We start from the raw sequence: 22,564 nt of genomic DNA, 5'->3' as shown, positions 1-22,564 counted from the left end.
TAAGGCAGATCTGTGAGGAAATCACTATGGATTCCTTGGAAAGTCATCTGATGGGCAGCAGAGAACTCCAAGTGCGGTGCATTTTCAGTCAGCAAGCAAGACATCTGTAAAATCACCCTGTCAGAGATGCCGATAACATAATCAACACTTTACTACAAACTGTTACTTATAAAATTGCTAAGTCATCATGAAACAGGCCACAGTGAAGTTTTCAACAGGTATGAATTTGCCACTTTCACATTTAATTTCTTGAGAAAAATCATTACATTTTAAACAGATTTCTTTTTTTAGCTGTTTTTTATTTCATTTAAATTTTTTTATCAGCATGTCTTGCACTTTGCAGTAACAATTTCCAAGATCGGTTTCTCTTTCACTCTTAAGCTCTCACTCCCTCTCTCTCCCTCTCAAAAAATAAATCAATTTATTGGTCTCCCCCTTTAAAATACAAATGCAATTTATAATTTTATAATATATAAGATAACGAGGAGGACATAAACCAAGCACGGTAAACATTAGAAGTTGGTATAGGCCATAACTAATAATAAAAAAATAATTAGCTAAAAATTTGTTATTAACCCTTATTTTAACTAATTTATTTTACAAGAACAACACTTTATAAATTCCCTCATTTTAAATGTGAGCATTTGTCTGTGTAATAACTGTACTGATGCCTGCACAATACACACACACCTGTGTTTAGAGAACTGTTTTATTTATTTTTTTATTAATATTATTATTAATTATCTTTTGCCCTTGCTGTAAAATCAAGAGAATACAACTACTCTTGAAAGTGAGAAGGGAAGCTGAGGCTGAGGTTTTCTGAATTAAACTTCTTTAGCCAACATTTATCACAAAGGCATGTTGAGTATTCCAGAACTGAATAATATGAAAGGGACCTACGAAGATATTTACTTTAAAATACTCTACCGTTCAAAGGTTTGGGGTCTGTATGATTTTTTAAAAATGTTTTTTGAAAGCAATTTCTTATGATAACCAAGGCTGCATTTATTTGAACAAAAATACAGCAAAACAGTAATATTGTGAAATATTATGTCAGAACTGAATTTTCAGAAGTCATTTCACACCATGTCGTAATTACCGTAATTGTGAGATGACAACACGTGACGTTCTACTCGGAGCTTTTCACATCCTCGGACTGTGGTCAGGTGGTACAGTGGTCATGTGGTAAAAGTCATAGCTCTCAGAGAATTCCCAGTTTACAAGTTGTAATTACGAGTTCTACGAGGACGTAAATGCTTTTTAAAAGTCATTATCTCCTAATGACGGTAATTCAGACATGGCTAAACTCATCTAGTAGCTACTCCAGTCTTCAGTGTCACATGGTCCTTCAATTCTAGGATCCTTCAATCTATGTTGATTTGGTGCTCAAGAAACATTTCTTCTTATCAATGCTGCATTTATGCTGCTTTCTTTGACCAAAAGAAAAGAACAGTATTTTTAAAAATAGTCTTTTACTTTCTGTAACAGCATAAAAGTCTTTATTATCACTTTTGGATCAATTTAATGTCCTCGGTTTAAAAAAAAACCTACTGACCCTAAACTTTTGAACGACAGGGTATAACGACCATTGTGTCCTATGTTGTTATGACAGTTTTTTTCTCTTAACTCTCTCAAATGGATCTAGCATTCAGAAACAAGCATATAACTTTCCTGAAGAGCATTTCCTAAGACCTCCTATAATAGCATTTTATTTCTCTTTCAACATTTGTTAATTAAAAAAAAAAAATTCTTAACAGAAAGTGCTACTTTCAACTAATCAAAATGGCAATGCATACTAACTAATTTGTACAAATAAATTATAAAATATGCAGAAAAAGAAGAAAAATCCACTCAAAAAATTACAAACACCCCCATCTGTATAAAAAGTGAAATATACCAAAAAAACACAAACGTTATAAAAATAAAAGAAATGGAAAAATATTTGGGAATTAGCCATGAATTATCATCATGTTTTTCTAATCAAATCTATTACAGGTAAAGGGAAACGGTAAAGCAATAAAAAAACGTGGATATTGCGGATCTTTCAGTACAACGGTTTAAGTTCCTCTTTAACTCCATAAGTCCTTTATGTAATAAAGGAAGGAGTATTTTTCAAAGGTATGTTAAAAGATGAAGATCATTACTGTAAAACGTTAGAATATGGCTTTAACATGTGGCCTGTACTGCTAATACACAGTGGTGTGTTTCTGTTTACATATTCATATCTCTGCCACTACAAAATACTTGTTATAAAGAAAAAGAAAAAGAAAAAGTTTGAAAGAAAGTTAACACTGGCGATAATGCCCAGTATCCACCATATGAAACTTTTACATTTTTTTTTAATATTACATATACAAGTTTATGTTTATTTCTATGGCAGCTTATAGTTTTACATTAGTAAAAAGTGTAAATGACCACCATATTTGAAAAATAAAACTTCTGTGTAGGTTTTTAAAGTACCCAGGTGTTGTTATGGTTTGTTTGAACCTGATAGCTTAAAGGGATAGTTCACCCAAAAATGAAATTATGTCATCCTTTCCTCACCATCCTGTTGTTTTAAATCTGTAGTTTGAAGAACATTGGTTTTCATTTTTAGGTAAACTATCTTTTTAACAGAGAAATGCATTTGAGATGAAACCCTGATTATTAGATCAGTATAATGACAAAAATATAGTAGTAATGGAGTTACTGGCATATACATATACACTCACATTCAAGTGTTTGAAAGATCAGCATACTGAGCACATTTGCATTCAATAAGTGACCTTTGACCTTTTATATACAAACAACTTAACTGACATTGTACATATTCAGCCCTTAATGGTATATATACTTTTTTTTATTCGATTTGAAGCAATTGAACCAGTATTTTCTGTTATGTGTGTGGGATTTATATCCTCTGACGGCTGACACTTTCAAAAACATACAAGGCTCTTTTGATTAAGCAGCTCCTGTTATATTTTACACTGTCACATGGAAAGTCTCTTTAACAAAGAAAAGGCCAATGTAAGATCATCTCCCAAAACACCGGTCCCAGATACTGCGCGTCTCCTGAACGGTGAGTATTATTTCATAAAACTGTGAAAAGAAAGAGAAACTTGTTCTCTTGAGCACAAGTGGAGGTGGTGTTGCCATGGCAGTGCTTTTCCTCACAGGCAGTGGCTCTCAAGCTGTCCGTCAAACAGAAATCTCATATGTAGTTCCACCCACTCCTGTGACCTTTTTGACATTGGTGTGTCTGGGAGTTCCAGAAGGGGTCCCTAGATGGCAGTCCCGTGCTTGGCCCTTTAGTTGCCCGTTGACTTTACCTGGACCGAGGTCCTCTCTATGTGGAGAAAATATAAAAAAAAAAATAGGAAGACATATTTGAAGTGGTTCTTTTCCAACTGTATTCTCCTCTTTTGTTCTTCATTAGACAGGTCGAGAGCCAAACTTATACTGAATGGTTTGAAATGTTACAAATGAAGATGAGTTGATGAAGAAGAGGACAGTATTGAAGAGTGGTGGAAGGGAATGAACATTAATACAGGACTCAAAAGCTACTTGTCCACAAAGCATGCCTTTCAAACTTTTTTTTAAAGGTACACTATGTAAGATTTTTGTTCAAAAGTAACAAAAATTAAATAATGACATTAAATATGACAGTAAACATATGACATTAAAATTAAATGCATCAGAAATCCTTCTAAAACGTGTTTTTTGTCTGATTCACTATGGTAAGCATAATATAAGCGTTTATATTTTAGAACAGACAGGACGATTTTTTTCCACAGGAAATGGCATAAATATGTCACTCGCCCGTGCATGTCTCATCATGTGCATAAATAGAGAAAAGTTGCTCTGGCTACTTTGACGCATGTATGGTGTGAGAGTGGCATAGGTTAGTTGTCACAATGAGTGTGAAAGGTGGAAATGAAGCAAGCTAAATTTCCAATCTCCGAGGGGAAAAAAATTAGAATCAACATTGGCTTGGCTTGGCTTTTCGGATATGGCTTTTTTTTACTCAACAGGTGAGTGAGGTATATTATTGAATGGAAAAATTACCATATGTAGCTCTCTAACAGAGTTCACTGTAGAGCATTATAGTGTGAAGGGTCATTTCATTATGGTTGCTGTAGCACTGTGCTATAATTCATTTTCAAGGAAGTACTGTGTCTATTAATGTGTATAGCTACAGTAACTTCTTCAGCTATTCAGCTTTAGATCCTTTCCATCTAAACTGGTTATATCTCTTAAACCTAAGTAACAGCTATTCATCCGCACAGACATGCAGAGCCGAAGCACAACCAAAACAATGTTCTTCCGCAAAATGCATGCCAGGGCCAGAAGTTACATAGTGTACCTTTAAATCTGTTTATGACAGTTTATTTAAAAATATTTATGCTTTCTTCACCATTTTTTTTCTTCACAATGTATTAAAAAAAAATTCTAGTAACATTACATAACAAAAACAAAATACATTGCTAAAAAAATGGATCATTCTTTTTTGTGGGTTCTATAAAAATGTTGTCAGGTAAAATTCCTTACTGTTGAGCCCTGTAATAAATCATTATATTAAAGAAGATACAATGGCTTAATGGTATAATAGATCAAATCATGCGGTTTGATGTTAGTCACTTATCAGTTGTAAAAATAAAAACAAAATCAAGTCAGTCAAAGAAAAAAAGCAACAAAACAAATAGTTTGCACATAAATGATAGTGAACAAAAATCACTACTTATGCATAAAAAACCAACTCAAACAGAACAAAAACATGAATGGATGTCACATCATGATTTTTGTATATTGCATTGTTTTTTTGACAATGCAACACTGTTTAAGACATTACCATAATGCAATGAAATGTACAGTATGCCAGAATTAGATACCATGCAAAATGTTTCCTAACTAAGCTCATGAATATGAATGAAAAGACATGCAGACATGGAAACTGATGATAAGGGGGGGGGGGGGGATTCTTCTCAGCAGAAAGGAAATAAATAATAAAAAACATAACCTTATGTTATCCCAATAACAATGACAGAAATTGTTTAATTAAATTAAAAAAACCAATACTCAAAAATGAACAAATAAACAGCACAAATGAAATCTCTTTTCAGACCCATCTGGGTCACAGCATTCAAGCTCTAAGTCTGTTTAGTCTCTTACATCATGCACCTGTCCTCACTCTCTTTACTGATTGGTGAAAAGGAGATGCTATGCGTCATACCTTGTACCCAGACGTGGTGAGTCCGCCCTCTCCAGGGCGCTAATGAAGGCAACCTTCTGATGTGCGTATAATGGGGAACGGGGCACAGCTGTCGGAGACTGATGCGAATGGTGCACCGGAGAGCGATATTGGTGTTCGGCTGTCCTGCTTGCACTGCCTCCATCTGTGTGGAGGGACGTAGTTGAAGTCCTCGGTGCTCTGGTGAGCGAAGATGCAGAGGAACGCAGAACAGGGGTTCGGGGAGCGTATCCCATCAAGGTGTCCCGAGAGCTGCACACGGGAGGGGTGGGCTCTCGGGGTCCGGGGCCTCTAGGACTGTCAGGGTAACACGTCCCAGGTGGGAGTCCATAGGTGGCTCCACTGCAGGTGTCAAACACACCTGAATCGTTGGCGTAGGCCACCGGCGCTTGAGCGTGCCGAAGCATGAGTTTCTCCCTCTCCTCAAACTCCTTCCTCTCCTGGATGGAGGCCATGATGGTTTTGGAGAGGTTGTCGTAGCGGACTGGTGAGGGATCTCGGTCTCGATCTCTCGGGTGTGGTGACTGCCGCCCGTACATCACTCCTACGTGCACAGGGCTGTAGGACGGGGGACCGGCGTGTCGTTGAAGCTCAGGCCCTCGCACGTGGCACATTTTAGAGGGCAAGTAGGGTGAATGAAAACCCATAGAGGGCACTCCCGGGTGGGCCGCACATTCGCCCAGAGATGGTGTTAAGCTGGGGGTTAGCAAGCTATCGTAGGACAGGCTGCCATTGCGGCCAGATAACGTCCCAGGAGAGAAGACTCCTTTGTGAGGGGTTGAAGTGACCGTTTCTGGTTTGCTGCCACCCAGTGGCACACGGTCGGCCCTGTTCACTCCCTGTTTGAGGCTGAAGGAGCGAGACGTCGTGCTGAAAGAGTCCAGCTGGAAAGGGGAAGACTGGTACGTTCGGTGGAGAGGAGTGCTGCGGTAGTCTGGCAGATCCAGATTTGGCTCTGAACGGTAATCGTGACCTCGCTCCTCCAACACTGCAGAGGGCTTACCATTCTCGGACATTACAATCTGAGAACAGATTAATACAATTGAGAGAATTGAAAAAAAAATAATAATCAAACCGCCTTTTAAAAATATTGTATTATATTATATTATATTATATTATATTATATTATATTATATTATATTAGATTATAGCAAAAGTATATTATTATATTTATTTATATTGAAGTATAATATAATATTTATATTATATTTCCAAAAGTTTGAAGTCAGTTTCGGTAAATTAATTTAAAAATGAATCCTTTAACTATTATTCAACAAGGATGAATTTAACTGTTCAAGTGATAGTACAGACTTTTACATTGTTACAAATAAATTCTATTTCAAATAAAAGCAATTCTTTTGAATTTTATTCATTAAAGAATCCCGAAAAATATTAACATGGTATCAACAAAAATATTAAGCCAATCAACCTTTTTCGAATGTGATAATAAGAAATGTTACTTGAGCACCAAATCATCATATTAGAATGATTTCTGAAGGATCATGTGACACTGAAGACTGGGTTAATGGCAGCTAAAAATTCAGCTTTGCAATCAAAGAAATAAATTATATTTTAAATATATATTAAAAAATAGAAAAAATGGATTAAAAATGCTATAAAAAAATCACAAAATTATTGTTTTTCCTATATTTTCAATTGAAATTCAGCCTTGGTGAACATGAGTTGTTCTTTCAAAAACATTTAAAAAAAAAATCTTACCAACCCCAGACGTTTGAACAGTACTGTAGTGTAAATGATGTTATTATATTGCTGAAAACATTGTTTTAGTCTGTGACTCTCACCTTCTCCCCGGTTGCGTGATAGTGCACTTTAGGCATGGTGCCGAAGGAAGGTCGGTATTTGTACATGGCTGGGGTGGATGGATTGGTGGGTTTGCTGGACAGGGAACTCTCTGGAAAATGTAGCACAAATTAAATGAATGACTCAATAGTACTGCAATATGATGCAACACCAGATGGCAGTAGAAGTGCAGTTTAGAAAAAGATGATTTTTCACAAGCAGAAAACTATATTTTATTTATCATCACACGGTTTTGAAATACTTTTAAGAAGCATTTAAAAAAATATCCAAATGTATGTTTAAATATATAAATAACCACAGCAACAAATTAATTTTGTTACATTTTGGTGCTGACTGCTTAGTAAACTGCAAACCATTTGACTGTGAGTGAGCGGCTGTTCTGTAGTGCTACTTGCCTTCGCTGGAGGTGAGTTGACTCTTGAGCTGGTTGTAGCGATCTGCTTTTGGTGGTAGAGGTGGCTGTTTATCTATACTTTTATCGTCCACACCATCCAGACTAGTCTTAGACTAAAGCACCAAAAAAAAAAAAAATTTTGGGGAAGTATAATTTAGGCACAGGCACCACATTCCTAAAATTGTTCCTTTAAAAATGAGGACACCATGCATTTGAATAATTCCAGTTTTCATTGAAATCTAAATGATGAGCCTGTTTTGATGACATTATGAACTGCTGGTTTAGCAGCACTTACTGCAATAACAGAAATTATTCAACACCATTGAAATTCCAAGTTGTAGGCAGACAGAATTAAAAGCTTTTTTTTTTACTCACTTTGCTTCGTAGGATGTTACTATGGATACCATTATCACTGACTTTTACAGTGACGTGTCGGTTAGAGAGGTCAGGGCGGAGGAATGGTGGTTTCAAAGCGATAGGAATTTTCTTCCTGGGATCAGCGATATACCTGTAGAGCAGATATACTACCGATGACATGATGTGTGTTGAAATGTTTTCCTTCCAAAACCACACAGATTAGATATTTTTAGATGAAGCATATAAATTCATGGGTCAGACGTAATCAGTGTATGCCAAAATCAGACATCCACAAGTAGCTTCTTTAATGCTTAAACAAATATTTGATAATGTTTCTCATGTTCATTCATGTTATTTCACACCCACACGACTTTCTTTCTTCTTTGGAACATGAAAAGCTTAATCACATTCTGAAGATTTAGATTCCGTTTAAAAGTTTGGGGTCATTTAAAAAAAAAAAGAAGAAATTCATACTTTTATTCATGCTGTAAATCTATTATGGTTTCCACCAAAATATTAAGTAGTTTTCAGCATTGAAAATGTTAATGATTATCAGATGTTAGTGTATGATAGCTTCAATTCTTAAGAGTCTGATTCATTCACAAAACAGACGGATCTGGTTCTCGAGTTCTTGAGTCAAAAGAATGATTCGCTCATGAATCAGATATTGTTACTTCTCCTATCAACTCTCATGTTTTTGCCAAGGAGAGCTAGTAGATGTCAAGATTTTCAGTTCATAACCATTTAAACTTTGGTGCGCTCCTCACAGAAAGCTATTCTATGGCTTCTGAGGCCTTGGAACAATGGTAGTGTAAAAGTAGCCTATACATAAAGCAAAATATAGTATAGACCGCTTTTATAATGCTTTTGTCCTTTTTTAAACTTGAAAACATCAGACAGTGTTCAGAAGAAAGAAAGCCATACTCATTTGAAACAACTTGAGGGTGAGTAAATGATGACAAGTTTTTATTTTTATTTTTTGTTGAACTTCTATCATTTCTATTTCTGATTCAAAGAACGTTTCAATTTGTCCTGTGGAAAAAAGCAGTAAGTTTACAGCAATCTCCTTTTGTTCTGCTTTGACCTCACAAAGGGTGTCCTCTATTGTTTCTAGAGAAGCCTACACGAGTTTTAACAAGTCATTAACCTTGGCTCTGATCTGTGTTTATACGGCAATCACTTTCTCTCTCCCCATTGTTACATGACCTGCTTCAAGTCTGCAGTGCTATACGCTCTTCCTGCTCGGAGTGTCATAATACAGGCAAGAAAAACAGGACGCAATCTACCTTCCTATGGACCTCTATTCTTCTGAAACCCTCTCTAGATTGTCTACAATGATAAACAACCTCTTTTTTCCATCTATGTCCTCAGTTTATATTTGTTAGAGTAATTATTAGCGGCGTAACACATATTTTAAAGCATATTTTTGTGCTGTGCGCTTTCCTCAAAATAACAAAATAAGCACACAACAAAAATGTCAGCGGTGAGAAAACAGCAGTTAAGAAAGCATCTGTTCATACGGATGTGGATACATTTGCACAAGCTCTGCAATTCGCATTATGTGGACAGATGAGATAATTAAAATTACAATGTAATAATTGTTTGATTATAAAGTATATTTGAGACGATAGACTACACAGATGTGGCTATGTGAGTCTATAGTTTGAATTAATTCCTTTTCTTTACATGACACATTGACATTACAGTACAGAACAGACCTTTTGGCTTTATCCTGAACATTAAACTGAAGAAAAGCTCTCAGGAGCGAGCATAGACATCACATCCTTTGAGTTTCTCGGCAAAAACGTCATAAAAATCAATCTGCAGGCTTCATAGACAACCTAGGAAGTTGAAGACCTCGCATTTTGTTAAATTTTTGTTAAAAGCAGTTTATACACTGGCAATAAAAAAAATGATTACTACAGGAAAATTCTTACATATAGCCCCTTTAACATTATTAATTTTGAGTACACTGTGAAGTTGGTACTTCACAGGTCTTTTGTAGCATTTGCCTAAGCGTAATGTTCATTGAATCCTGCCTGTTTAGCAAATGGAAAATAACACAACCTAATGTAAATTCACTTAAAGTGAAATGAAACGCCTATCTGTCTGTTCCAACTGGCCGTGGAAACACACCGTGGCCAGTGTCTTTCACACATTTCCGGTATATGCAACTCTGGCTTCTGCACACACATATATTCATGTTCATAATCAGTGAGTTTCTTCTTTACCTAGGAGCAAGCGGACTGCATAAGACGTGTTTCACGTTGCCACAGCAACCCCGAGTGAATGGATTCACTCCTCCTCTGAACTTTCCTGTCACCTGAGAACAGAGAGAGAGAGAGAGCGAGAGAGAGGAATTCTACTTTCAGCATACTGAGGAGAGTGGAAAACAACTGTCCTTGACCCAAAGGGCCGTAATGTGCATTGAAAATAACAGCCTTTGTAACAGATGTCATGCACGAACAACAGAAGGCCATCAAGTTGGAAAGACGTCAAGGTGATTCTGAGGGGGTGTGCAACATGGGACAACTATTCTGCCTCTACATATGCATATGTTGTTACACAGACCAGATATATATATATATTATGTGTTGTGTAATTTGGTTCACCTGTTCGTTTGTGGTCCGTCCTCTGACTACAAGAACCATGTGAAACCCAGTGAGGCCCATAACAGGGATGAAGAACAGGCCAGTCACACACATAACCACAAGACTAGACAGCAGGAGAGTCAAGGAGCCCACAAAACCACAGCCAATCAGAACATTTTTGATTTTTCATACACAGCTAAGTGGAGCAGGATTGTGAGCCAATGAGAACTCACTTTGGGCCCTGTTAGACGAGCAGTGTTGTTATCGTTAAACAAAATGATTAAAAATCTGAAATAAAATTAAAAATAGTAGACGAAAATGGTAAACTTAATAAACTTAAACGAAAATTAGAAATGTTGCTTTAGCAACAATCTGAAATAAAATAAGTTTCAGTTGAAGTGCCAAAATAAACTAGCTATGTATATATAGCTTTATATATAGCTTTGTGTATAGTTTCAGTTGAAGTGCCAAAATAAACTAGCTATGTATATATAGCTTTATGTATAGCTTTGTGTATAGTTTCAGTTGAAGTGAAACTTCTTTTATTTCAGTTTGTTGCTAAAGCTACATTTCATATATACACACACACACATATAGCTTTAGTTTATTTTAGTAGTAGTAGTATATATATATATATATATATATATATATATATATATGTATGTATGAATAGAACATTTAAAAGAGCAGCATTTATTTGAAATAGAATTCTTATGTAACATTATAAATTACTTTTTTTTGTCATTCTCGATCAATTTAATACATCCTTGCTGAATAATAGTAATGTTTTTAAAAAACATTCTTACCCCAAACGTTTTATTGGTAGGTAAATCAATGTATTAAATACAACTAAATGAGCTTTCAACATAGTTGCTCTTCATGGAAGGATACGTCACAGTTGTGTGGAGTGCACTCAGAGTCTCAAGGTGGTGTAACACGAACAACAGGCCAAAGGAAAATACACCCACCATGTGAACACTTAGAGACAGCAGAAACAAGAAGAAATAGCGATAATTCCTCCGGCCAATGCAGTTGTTCACCCATGGGCAGTGGTGGTCAAAGTCCTACAGTGAGAAGGAAAGTATGTATGTGTGAGAGTGCTGGCATCGTGATCATTTTATACAATGCAGAAATGCTGGTATGCATGTTCCTATGCGTCACACCTCCACACAGTTGTCACACACACTGCAGTGTGAGCAGCGCGGGGGTCTGTAGAAGTGGCACGTGGCACACCACTTCATCCGCACCTGAATTCCCTTTATCTCCACGTTTTTATAAAGCGGAGCTCGGAAATCATCGTCTTTGTCTTCGTCTTCATCCGCTGGGATTGAGAGTGAAACAGAAGGAAATTTCAACATTCACATCAACATTGTCTGTCTTGCAGTATTCTCTAGACGTCCTAATCGTGGAGCTACTGCGTTATCTAATCTCCAGATTTTAGAATTGAGAAACTTAAACAACGACAGGATCATACCTCTGGGAAAGACTCCAGGGTCCATGAAGGTGGCCATGCTGAAGTTAGCCAGCACAAAGAGGAAGATGATGCCATTGTATAGAGGCACAAGAGGGGAGATGGCCTTGGTTAACCACGGACACCTGAGAGGGTACGAGAGACAGAAGAATGTTATAGCTTAAAGTTGATCATTTCACAGCCAGAGGTTGTTCATTTTTTAAATTGAACTGAATCCCTAGATGATTCATGCAAACCTCAGAAAACGTGTGAGCTTATGCAACCATAAGCAACCTAAGGCTGATTATTGACAGAATATTTTGATAAAGTAAAATCACATTTGTGCAGATATCTTGACTCTAGTGACAAACTAATCAATAAGGACATAATTTTGTCTGATGACTACAGCTAATTAATTCCCCCTTGAGTCAGTTCAAAAATGTGAACATTAAAATGTTTATTTAATCATTTAAATATATACATATTAATAATAACAATAACAATAATAATAATAATATATTTAATAATAATACAATTATTATTATAATAATTTAAAAATGTTCTATTATTATTATAAAAACTATTTAAATATGTATTATTTACAGCTCTCGCATTAGCTAAATTATATCAACCATAAACATATAGATATCATTAGTGGCTATTAAACAAACCAATACTGATCAACCACAACTCACAGACAAAGAGCGTGGCAATGTCTTATGGGTAAACTACTGGTGCCTAACACATAATATATAGGACATTTAGCAAGATGACATGTTGCAGTCCATGACTATCTGTCCTATCGTAGCACCTTTCATAATACACCCTCTAACTGAACTCTACTCAGGTCTCATTTAAGATGGGTTAACAGGCAGAGCAGAGCATATATATTTGAGCATTTCTAAACTTGGACCTGAGTCTATTACATTTCATTTTCTGGCCAAGAACCGCCCATTCAGACAGGAAGACGCCATTGGATCGACATGTGAAATGACCAACCACATTTATTTTAGAGGTCCATAAATCTACAATATATTCATAGTATAACCACAATGTGAATAAAATCATCCTAAGAAAGATTTATCAGTCTTTGAGAATGGCTGAAATTTCATTTCTTGCCTATGCTAAGGTTGCGTATGTGTGTGTGTGAACTGATTGTTAGTAATAGAGCAGATGCATAATAATGCAACAAGCCACTCAAGGACATGGTTTACAGTGATTTTACCTGATTTATTGAATAAAAACAGCATTGTTCAACACATAATTGCATTTAAGTATAGCAGCAATTACAGTAAACAATATTTCCATTAAGTAATATAGTCCATTAGCCTGACTACAGACCATTTATAGTTGCCAAGCAGCTGTTACTGTATATTGGCTATTCCAAAGCAGCTTCAAACAAACCTCATCCAATCAGATTTTAAAGCTGGAATGACCTATAACTCTCTAAACTCTCCTGCTATGTCTATTCTCTCTCTGTAGGCAGTAGATCACAGAACCATTCTCTCGAGGCCGAGGGAAAAGCACTAACTCGTACTCCGTCTGCACTGGAGGAATGCCAGGCTCTTCGGATAGGTGAAGTCTTCTGTCACCTTTATCTCACTGGTGCTATGCGATACACTCATTTCATTCACTTTTCTACTCAATTCATTTTTTCCTTCATTTTAATCAGAAACCTGACAATGCAGTCCTGAGAATACAAAGCAGTAATGAAGTGGAAAGTAAGAATGATAAAGAGGACAGATTCACCACCCTCAGACACAACAGAGCAAAACAGATGGAATAACTACTCCTTCACGTATAATCCAGTCACAAACAGACAACCTCAGAATCAATCCATGCCGTGGGCAAAGAAATAAAAGCCTGTTTTATCGGCCGCATGAACAGCTCCTTGGGGGTAAACAAGAACGTCAGGGAAATTATGGAATAAATGCACTGCCTGTGAAATGCAATAACCCCTGATCAGTTGATCTGCAAGTATCTTGCTCTAAGCGAGACAGACAACAGGGTGCGTTCATGAAGTCTTAAAGGCTTAAAGTGCCCTTCATCTGAAAGACAATGTGGAGATTCTTTAGAATCTTTCTTTAAAGGTTGGCACATTATATATATACAGGGGTTAAATTGGGATTTATTATGTGGGGGTGCTCTCATCTCCCTAGGGGGGTCCGGTGGCATGAAAATAAACCATTAAATAGCACTTTCTGGAGAGTTTTGTGCAAAGAAATGGAGAAATTGAGTATTACATGATATCTGAAAAACTGCAAGGTTAAGAGCATATACTTTGCATTGTTGTAGTATCAACAGGTATTAGACATTTAGCATTTACATTACTGTTAATCAGTCATCACTTGATTACACATTTTATTACCTTGTTATGATATAGTGACCCATACAATGTGCCAAACATAATGTGCCACATGAAGAGACAGTGCAGAATATGACAGTAGCAACAGCTGAGAAGATTTGGGTCTGTGGTGACCAGGTCCACCTCACACACTTCCTTCTCCCATTCTTTCTCTTTACTACTACTACACACACACACACACACACACACACACACACACACACACACACATCCTACTCTGCATCATTTCTCATCAAGATATGCACACGTCACAAAAATAAAATCAATCTATCCTTGTGTAAAGGTTGCTTGGTAGCTAAATGTAGGTCTAGCAAGTCTTATATTTCTGTAATTCACACAGATCAAAAACAAATATGCTGACTGAATATATTGCTAGTTTATTTTGAGTAGCCAGCTAGCAGTTCTCTTGGCAGTTTGCTTATAATCCGGTGTCTGAAGTAAAATGCTCAAAACATCTCCTGAGAAAGATCAAATGGTCAACCTAGTCTTGGTTATTTAATTTTGATTTAGTCTTATTTTCCTTACCTTGTCATTCAAGGCCAGGGCACTTTTTGTACATTTCTGGAACTTTTGCGCGCTTCCACATCCCGCGCAACTACGGATCTCCCAGGAATATTATAGTATATCGCTGCGTACATTTATCCGTGTCACCTAGATGCGCGTGCGGTGCGCGATCATGGTCGGCTGACAACGATATTAAGCAGCTAACAAGAATACGACCGTGTTCCGATTGTTCTCAGAGCTCCGCCGAGACAAAATAGACATGCCATTTTAAAAATCTTTCATTTATTGTCAGAAATATGTTTTCAAAAGCATCACTTTCATCAAATTTTATTTGACATAATTTCCAGTAGGCAACTGACTGCAAACGAACAGGCTTAAGCCTGTTTTATGCTTCTGCGTCGAATCGACGGCATACCCCCGCAGACCCCTCTGCGTCGCCGCGAACCCCTCCGCCGTAGCTCGACGTGCACCTCCAAAAAAAATTAATTACGCGTCGAGGCGACGCAGACCCCAAGGGCTGTGATTGGTCAGATGCACCGCGATGCAACTCAACCTGACGCAGAACCATAAAACGGCCACGACGGAGTAGGAGTGACGGTGTAGCTACGCCGTGGAGTTGCCTTTATGTGCCGGGGCTGAGCCCCGGAGAGCCCCGGCCCAATTTAACCACTGTATATATATATATATATATATACATACACATATATATACACACACACACACACACACACACACACACACACACACACACACACACAGTATGATTACACAGATTACCTCTCTAAATTAATCTCCTTTAAGTCACCACCATATCACTTTTATAAAAAAAATCCCAAATCTTAACAATACATTTCAGGACAATTATTGTTGGACTTACAATCGTCCTCTGTGAACCATATTTCCCATTACTATGTTTTTTGCACACAAAAAAAAGTTAGTTATCTAGTCTATTTTTTTTGTTAAATATACACTATGCAAACTAAAAGTAACTGAACACCCAATCACCTTACACACATCTAGTTGCTACATATTTAATTTTGAAAAGTATGGCCATTAATGCCACCGTTTGCAGCTATAACATCTTAAAATCACATGAACTATAAAATGTATAACTTGAATGCAATGTAATTTGCTTGGGATTTTCAGTCTGCCAAGCACAGTAAATGTAAACTCTTCTGTGGAAGGCTTTCAGATTTGGCAAACCCATTCTATTGACCTCGCTTTGTGGAAAAGGAGCATTGTCATATGAAGCCATTCACAAAGTTTTGAAAACACATAATTCTCATATATAACCAAGACTGTCTCTGGAAATATTCATCAATTCCTCCTCTGTGTACATAATTGTAAGCAGTGAAATTGTTATAGTATGCATTATTTAATTTAAACAACATGACTACAAGTGCATTGATTATCTTCATGAAATAATCTAAAGTTAATTTCTTTAGTGAGGGCTTCAATGGAAATCACCATTTCTCATTGCCATTTTATTGGTCACCCCTACTAAGAATTAAACCAGCGAACTTTGTGTTAGCAGCCCGGACCCTAAACCTAGATTTACCTGCAAGGCTCTTGTATACAAGATCCCCCTATTTTAGTGTAAATTACACAGGCTGGAGGGGTGTATATTAGGTTTAATTTAGGACATTGCCTGCAGTGTGTCTCATGCCTAGCTGCTACAAACATTAGCATTTCTGTGCCAGAGGCAGTCGCTTTTAAAGAGCCATCTATCTGTGAGGATTATAATTTGCCAACAAGATCAATATAGATAAAAGGAACAACCCTGTCAACAACAGCTTTAGGGAGCACAAATCTTTTAAACCGTTGCTAGGTAATTCATAACTTAAAGAGATTAAAAGTAAATACATTAAATATGCTAGAAACTAAGAGAGAGTGAGAGAGAGAGAGAGAGAGAGAGAGAGAGAGAGAGAGAGAGAGAGAGAGAGAGAGAGAGAGAGAGAGAGAAAGAGAGAGAGAGAGCGAGAGAGAGAGAGAGACTGCACATCCCCAACAAATCTGATCATCTACTAGATGATTAATAATAAAAATAATTATTACAAATATATATATTTTATACATGAACAAATGGTCGAACAAACAAACTATGTTATTATTGTTGCTTGATAAGAAAGTTATAACAATTGCTATGTTCATACGTATCGTGGTAAAATAAAATAAAATATTACAATTAAAATGAAATTTCCAAGGTGGTTTCCAAGGAATTATATAGTTTAGGATTTGAATTGTTCAAATCCCCGATATTAAGTATGAAAAATAATTATAATTTGTATACATGTCTTAACAACAACCAGTAATAAATATCTATCGATATCTGCTTGGATCTGACAGCAAGTCATCAAACTGTTTTCCGCCTGTATGCATGTGGCATCATTGAAATGCAGCATACACACCTCCATGATGCACTGGGATGATGGATGTGTTTCCGTGATGTAGATCCCATCTGACTACACAAATAACAGATCTAAGTGCCAGAATAGAGGCAAAAGCTTTTGAAGTTCCACCTATCATATCTGTCAGAGTGTTTCTGTGCTGAAAATGCAACATCAGTGCTGGGTATGTTTGTTGTAGACATTTTCTTGTCCTTGCATTTACTGCATGGATGCAATCTTATGCCTGCAGAGATAACAACTGAATTCACACCTCTATTCTTTGTCTTTTTTTCTTCACTTCAATACTCAAGTTGTTCCAAAGCACCACAGGACAATTAGTGAACCCTAGGAGTCCCGTATCTTCTATTAACATTGTTTCATTAATCACTGTGTGAAATATACATGGTTTATAATGGAGCAGAGGAGTCCAGAAAAAGAGGAAGATGGTGACGGGCTTGAATGCAGGAGATCATTAATCAGTGAGACAGGTGCTTACTGAGGGAATGTTGAGACGCTAACGTTGTGTGGTGAACAGATCCACCCTGGAGCTTCTGACAACAGAGAAATCAAACACGTTATTCATTAGAAGGACTTCCTGTAGAGCTGTACTAAAAGAAATATGATTGCCCTACATTTCCCTCATTAGAATCTTATGAAAGTAAATGACCGCTCCAGAGAGTAAGTGTGTTGGTGTGTAACAGTACACGCACTAGGTTCAAAATTAGCACTTGCCAAGCTTCAGATACGAACAAATGACATTTTAATGGTGAGTTTGTAGGATTTGCAACTTAATAAATGCTTTAAAGTCACCATGAATCAAAATAGACAATCTTGTTTTTTTATGGAATATTGCAGTATTTATTATAAATGATTTATCTGTGGATATCATTATTTCAAATTTATGTGCTTCACCTTCCCCTTGCAACGACATCTCTTTTCTTCTCGGATGACCTGTTTTTCTGAGTGACAACCTGTGTTGAAATTAATTGATGCAGTAATTCTCGCACTAGTGTTAAATGGCGGATGGAGGTGTAACAAAAGCGAGTAATCAAAAACGCACCCACTGTTTTAACCAAGCGGCAATCTTCCGGTCCCTCTGTTGAATCCAACACGGAAGTGACTTAAACTCCCAGTTCATCGACTGGCCACTAGAGGCTCCAAAAGAGTCAATCCCATGGAACCATGTTAAAATGCCCAATTTAACAGCAGAAAAAAAACATGTTTACAGTCTGGTACAAAAAGTAGTTTTGGTCTATTTAGCTAATTTTTGCCCTTCATGGCAACTGTAAGGGGGGTGAATTTTTTTATATCTCATCCGTTTATATTATATTAAACCTTACAGTTCTGCATAATTAAGGGTATGGACACTTGAGTGACAGGTGGATTGCCGCTGCTGTCACTACTAGCCGTTTGTCTGCTGTCTGTTAGCTGTTACGTCACTTCAGCTAATCCCGCTTCTGCCCATTTTTGGTTATCCAGAAGTGATGTGCGTCGACGCTTTGCCAAAATGGCGACGGCCGACTCCGCCCACTTTGGGCTTCAAAAATGCTCTTCAGAAGCCAACGTTAGTTCTATATGTTCCTGTTGTTTACTGTGTTCAGACATCAGTTTTGTTTGATGTTTACTACATTCAGGAAGTCTACTTTCTTGGAGCAGATAAAATAAAAAGGGAGTTCATATATCTGCCTGCTTGTATTCATTGACGAAAATGTAGCCATGTGCAGTAAAATTTATTGAAAATTGAGGATGCAACGCATCGAGATGCATCGTGATATTGAATCGAATTGTTGACATGATAATCGTAATCGAATTGAATCATGAGACCAGTGAAGATTCACACCCCTATCACTTCCATGAGATCATAGGAATAGTAAACAACAACAATAAGATCAATTCCCGCTGGACAAGTCCCGCCCTACATTTTTTCTTGTCCGATAAGTTACAATAGGGAAGAAAAGACTATCGCAACTTTGTTTTGTGCCGACTTACCAGTGCCGATTTACATTGATGAATTGTTCATCAATTCTGCATGAATTTCTTATTCAAAACTAAATTTTTGAGTTTAACCAATATTTGACTGTAGTTAGTGCAAATTGTCTCTCCAGTTATATTTGTGTCTTCATCACAATTTTTAATAATTCCGAAATGAAATCGGTTCACAATACATTCAAGAATTGCAAATATTTGCACCCATAGTGCTTACAATAAAGTTGTTCATCAGAGACTGCTGTTGATCTCAATTAATCTGTCATTGTCAGGCGTAGCAACAACTTAACTTTGGACCCTGCACATGAGCAGAGACTATCCCCCCATTTCTAATCTCAGTTGTGGAGTGTTTGTGGTGCGGAACTAGCCAGTTTTCACTAATACTTCCTGGGACGCCAAAGCTTGGTTTCCCCTTATCAGCTTCAGCAGTGTTTGCCAACTCATTCGACAATATTCCTCCAGACCTTTAGCAGAACACATTCACACTCACAATAAACCAATTAACCTATCATGCAGCTTATAATTAGCTTAATCAGGTATTTGCTGTATCCCAGTGCTGGACTGACTTACTGTAGCTATGGAAATTCAATTGGGACCCTAAAATTAAGCAAAAAACACATCAAAACATGAAAGGAAATGGTCAGATTTATGGCGAAGTGGACTGTGCACATGCTCAGGAAATATAAGAGCTGTTGGCTCACAGGGGCTCCAAAAACCCAAAACTTTTGAACTACTTGGACACATACATGCCCTGATTTTGAAATTTCTCAAAAACTAATTTTTTACAGCGCTTCTTTTCTGAGATTCTGAATACACAAACTCACAAACAAGATGCAGTGAGAAACGCAAATACAGATCAATCCCATTTTAATCCATGGCAATCACCTCTACAAGAGTTAAAGCATCAGTCAAAACAAAGCCAGAGGGAGTAGTGCTCCCAAAGATGCTGAATACATACTGCTAACAGGTCAAAAAATACAGGAGAACTATTACCAGCATAATCTCACCAGTTTAAAAACAATGAGCACACTACCACATGGTACACAATGGGCATTATGGGATATGATCCACACCAAAGAGATTATCTTCACTGCTAGCCCTTTGAACAATGTAATAATGAGAGGGAAAAACACCATAAATAAGGTCACTAAGCCCCGTCGGTCTATTAATCACGCTCTGAAAGGACAACAGACGAGATGACATCTGCTCTTTCCTCATATAGATCTGTTTAAAACAGTAGAATACCCCCAACAACAGCAGCTTAAACGGATCGGAGCAAAACGGACGGCTGAACTAAGCAATCTAGAGCTGGATAAATGCGACCGGGTCAGATTTAGACCAAAGAGAATCTGTACTCAAACATCTTCACCTCTGTAAATATCTCCACACTGTCATATCCTTGTAGACTCAAAGTTTATATACATCCACAGGTGTGCCCCTCAAACACACACACACACACACACACACACACACACACACACACACACACACACACACACACACACACACACACACACACACAATTCTGTCCTGACAGTGCATATCTGAATGGCAGTTGTTGGGCAACTCCACATCACATTCTTTACTGAGCGTATTTTAAGGCCAGACTGCAGCTGCTGTGGTTAACATGCATGGCAAATATCGGACAGCCAAAACCAGGCGAAACATCAAGAGTTGGGCAAATTCATGCAGAAACCGGGAACTACATATTTACAAATGTCTAACAAATGTATTTAATGTTAGTTTTGGTTTAAGTGTCCCCTTTTTAAAATAACATTCAAATGAAAATAAACGTTCCCTTTAATAAATGTTTTGTTTCTTAAATAGGTCCTATTACGCTTTTTCAACCCTTTTTTATTTTCTTCTGTAATGTTCCTAGCCTGGCAAGCCAGACCTATCAAGATGTTAGGTCTGGGAACTCACAATTGACCCTTCGCTAAGCCACGTCCAAAAACCGCCACTGGCCAATCGTGTCTTAGCAACCGTAACTAGGCGCGGGAGGTCTGGCAAGCTTTCGAGCGAGAGAAACATGCTGAAGCGTTGTGCGTGTGGATTGTGAAAATCTGATAACGGGTATCCAAAAAGTTTGGACGCGGGAGTGGAATTTGTTTCCTTCCCGAAAATCTAAAAGTCAAGGGGAGAAATGATGTGCGTGGATCAAGCAGTGTGGGAGACCCCATTCACAACTAACAAGTAAGTGTCGACAGATTTAACAAAAACACCTATTCTTTGAAAGTTGGAAATAATTACGGTTCTTTGTTCATAATGCACGTTTTAACGTAAAATAAGACGATTAAAGACAAGACGGAGGCTCACTGACATACTATAAAACATATTTCAGCATTTTGTTAATCGACGGCCTACTTTTGGCCCTGACTGAGTAACTTTAACCCAGTCCGATCGCGGCTCTCCCGGTGTTAGTGTTATTCCTGAAGATTTATGGATAGAACACAGCTGTTCCTCAATGTGTGTGTTTCCCATTTGAATAGTCAGCGTATGAGGCCGCTGCTGCTGCGACTATAGGCTTTAGCTTAAATTTTTTATGGAATTATTCTCTAATCGGTTGCATATAATGTTGTGGATATATCCCTTGAATGCACACTTCAGTCCCTTTTGTCTTGCTCTCTCAGATATTTCACATGTTTGCTAAAAATTACAAATTATCTCATTGGGAATGTCTGACACCGGTGCATACAAACTGTAATAGACGTGCTAGACGCGAAAGCTTGACAGGCGTAGCAACAGTAAGGAGGGTGGGGCTTAGTGAAGGGTCAATTGGCATACCTCAATCCGAGGGGCGGGATAAACGGTTGTCTTTCAAATTCCCTCTGCGCGCAATAGGACAGCGCTACAACCAACCAGAGCAACGGACGCTGTGGCTGAGTGAGTCCCATGCGTTTTTCCACCAGCGGAGCTAGTTGATATATTAAACTTTTGCCGTATCCGATCGTCAAAACTCCTTTTTTAAGAATGACTTAAGTGACGTTGTCTTAACTCCAAGTCTTCCAGAGTCGCGGCCAAAGCCGATTCGAAAGACCGCTGTTCGCCAGCAGCATCTTCTTTGTTTTCAAGTAGCAGATCACCTATGGAAATCACGCAGAACCGTCACAACTCTGCCGTCACTATGTTAAGCCCGCCCACCAACTCTAGACACGATGTGATTGGCCTTACCAGAGTTTGGTTTTTCCAGCTCGAATGCCAACGGAGAGTTGCTAGACCACACTTTGCTGCAAAATAATTTTTGCTGCCGCTAGGGTGCGTTTAGATTTCTAGACTATAATGTTGCTGTTTGAGCATAAAAAGATCTGCAAGGTTACAAAGCTCAAAGTCCACTCCAAAGGCAGATATTTTATTTAACAGAAACCACTTTCAAAGAACTAAAACGAACAACTCGTTTCGACAACAACAGGTTTTTTTCGGGCTTTGTGAAGTCATAATTTAAAAAATCTCTGCCTGAAAAATTTCCCGAACACCTATTTCGG

General features: G+C 37.6%; 1 protein-coding gene across 3 annotated transcripts in view; it reads right to left on the bottom strand.

The window, feature by feature from the left end:
* Positions 1–1,458: 1,458 nt before the first annotated feature.
* The window catches only part of zdhhc8b (zDHHC palmitoyltransferase 8b), a 61,400-nt gene continuing 40,294 nt past the window's right edge, over positions 1,459–22,564 (bottom strand). The window contains exons 2-11 of one of the 3 annotated variants that reach the window (XM_077241477.1): positions 11,865–11,986; positions 11,554–11,711; positions 11,282–11,454; positions 10,412–10,514; positions 10,031–10,122; positions 7,818–7,950; positions 7,444–7,555; positions 7,030–7,139; positions 5,210–6,249; positions 1,459–3,325 (exon numbers count right to left, since the gene is read on the bottom strand). In XM_077241477.1, coding sequence (XP_077097592.1) covers positions 3,178–3,325; positions 5,210–6,249; positions 7,030–7,139; positions 7,444–7,555; positions 7,818–7,950; positions 10,031–10,122; positions 10,412–10,514; positions 11,282–11,454; positions 11,554–11,711; positions 11,865–11,986 — 2,191 coding nt within the window. In that variant the 3' untranslated portion in view covers positions 1,459–3,177. Of the gene's footprint in view, positions 3,326–5,094; positions 6,250–7,029; positions 7,140–7,439; positions 7,556–7,817; positions 7,951–10,030; positions 10,123–10,411; positions 10,515–11,281; positions 11,455–11,553; positions 11,712–11,864; positions 11,987–22,564 lie in introns of those variants that run through there. The other 2 variants (XM_077241476.1, XM_077241478.1) reach the window with 2 other exon arrangements.

Source organism: Siphateles boraxobius, unplaced genomic scaffold (assembly GCF_051911475.1).
Source record: "Siphateles boraxobius isolate OS27281-9 unplaced genomic scaffold, OSU_SipBor_1 24, whole genome shotgun sequence".
NCBI lineage: Eukaryota > Metazoa > Chordata > Actinopteri > Cypriniformes > Leuciscidae > Siphateles > Siphateles boraxobius.
Note: the sequence above shows the minus strand (reverse complement) of the source record. Positions and strands in the feature narration are given on the sequence as shown.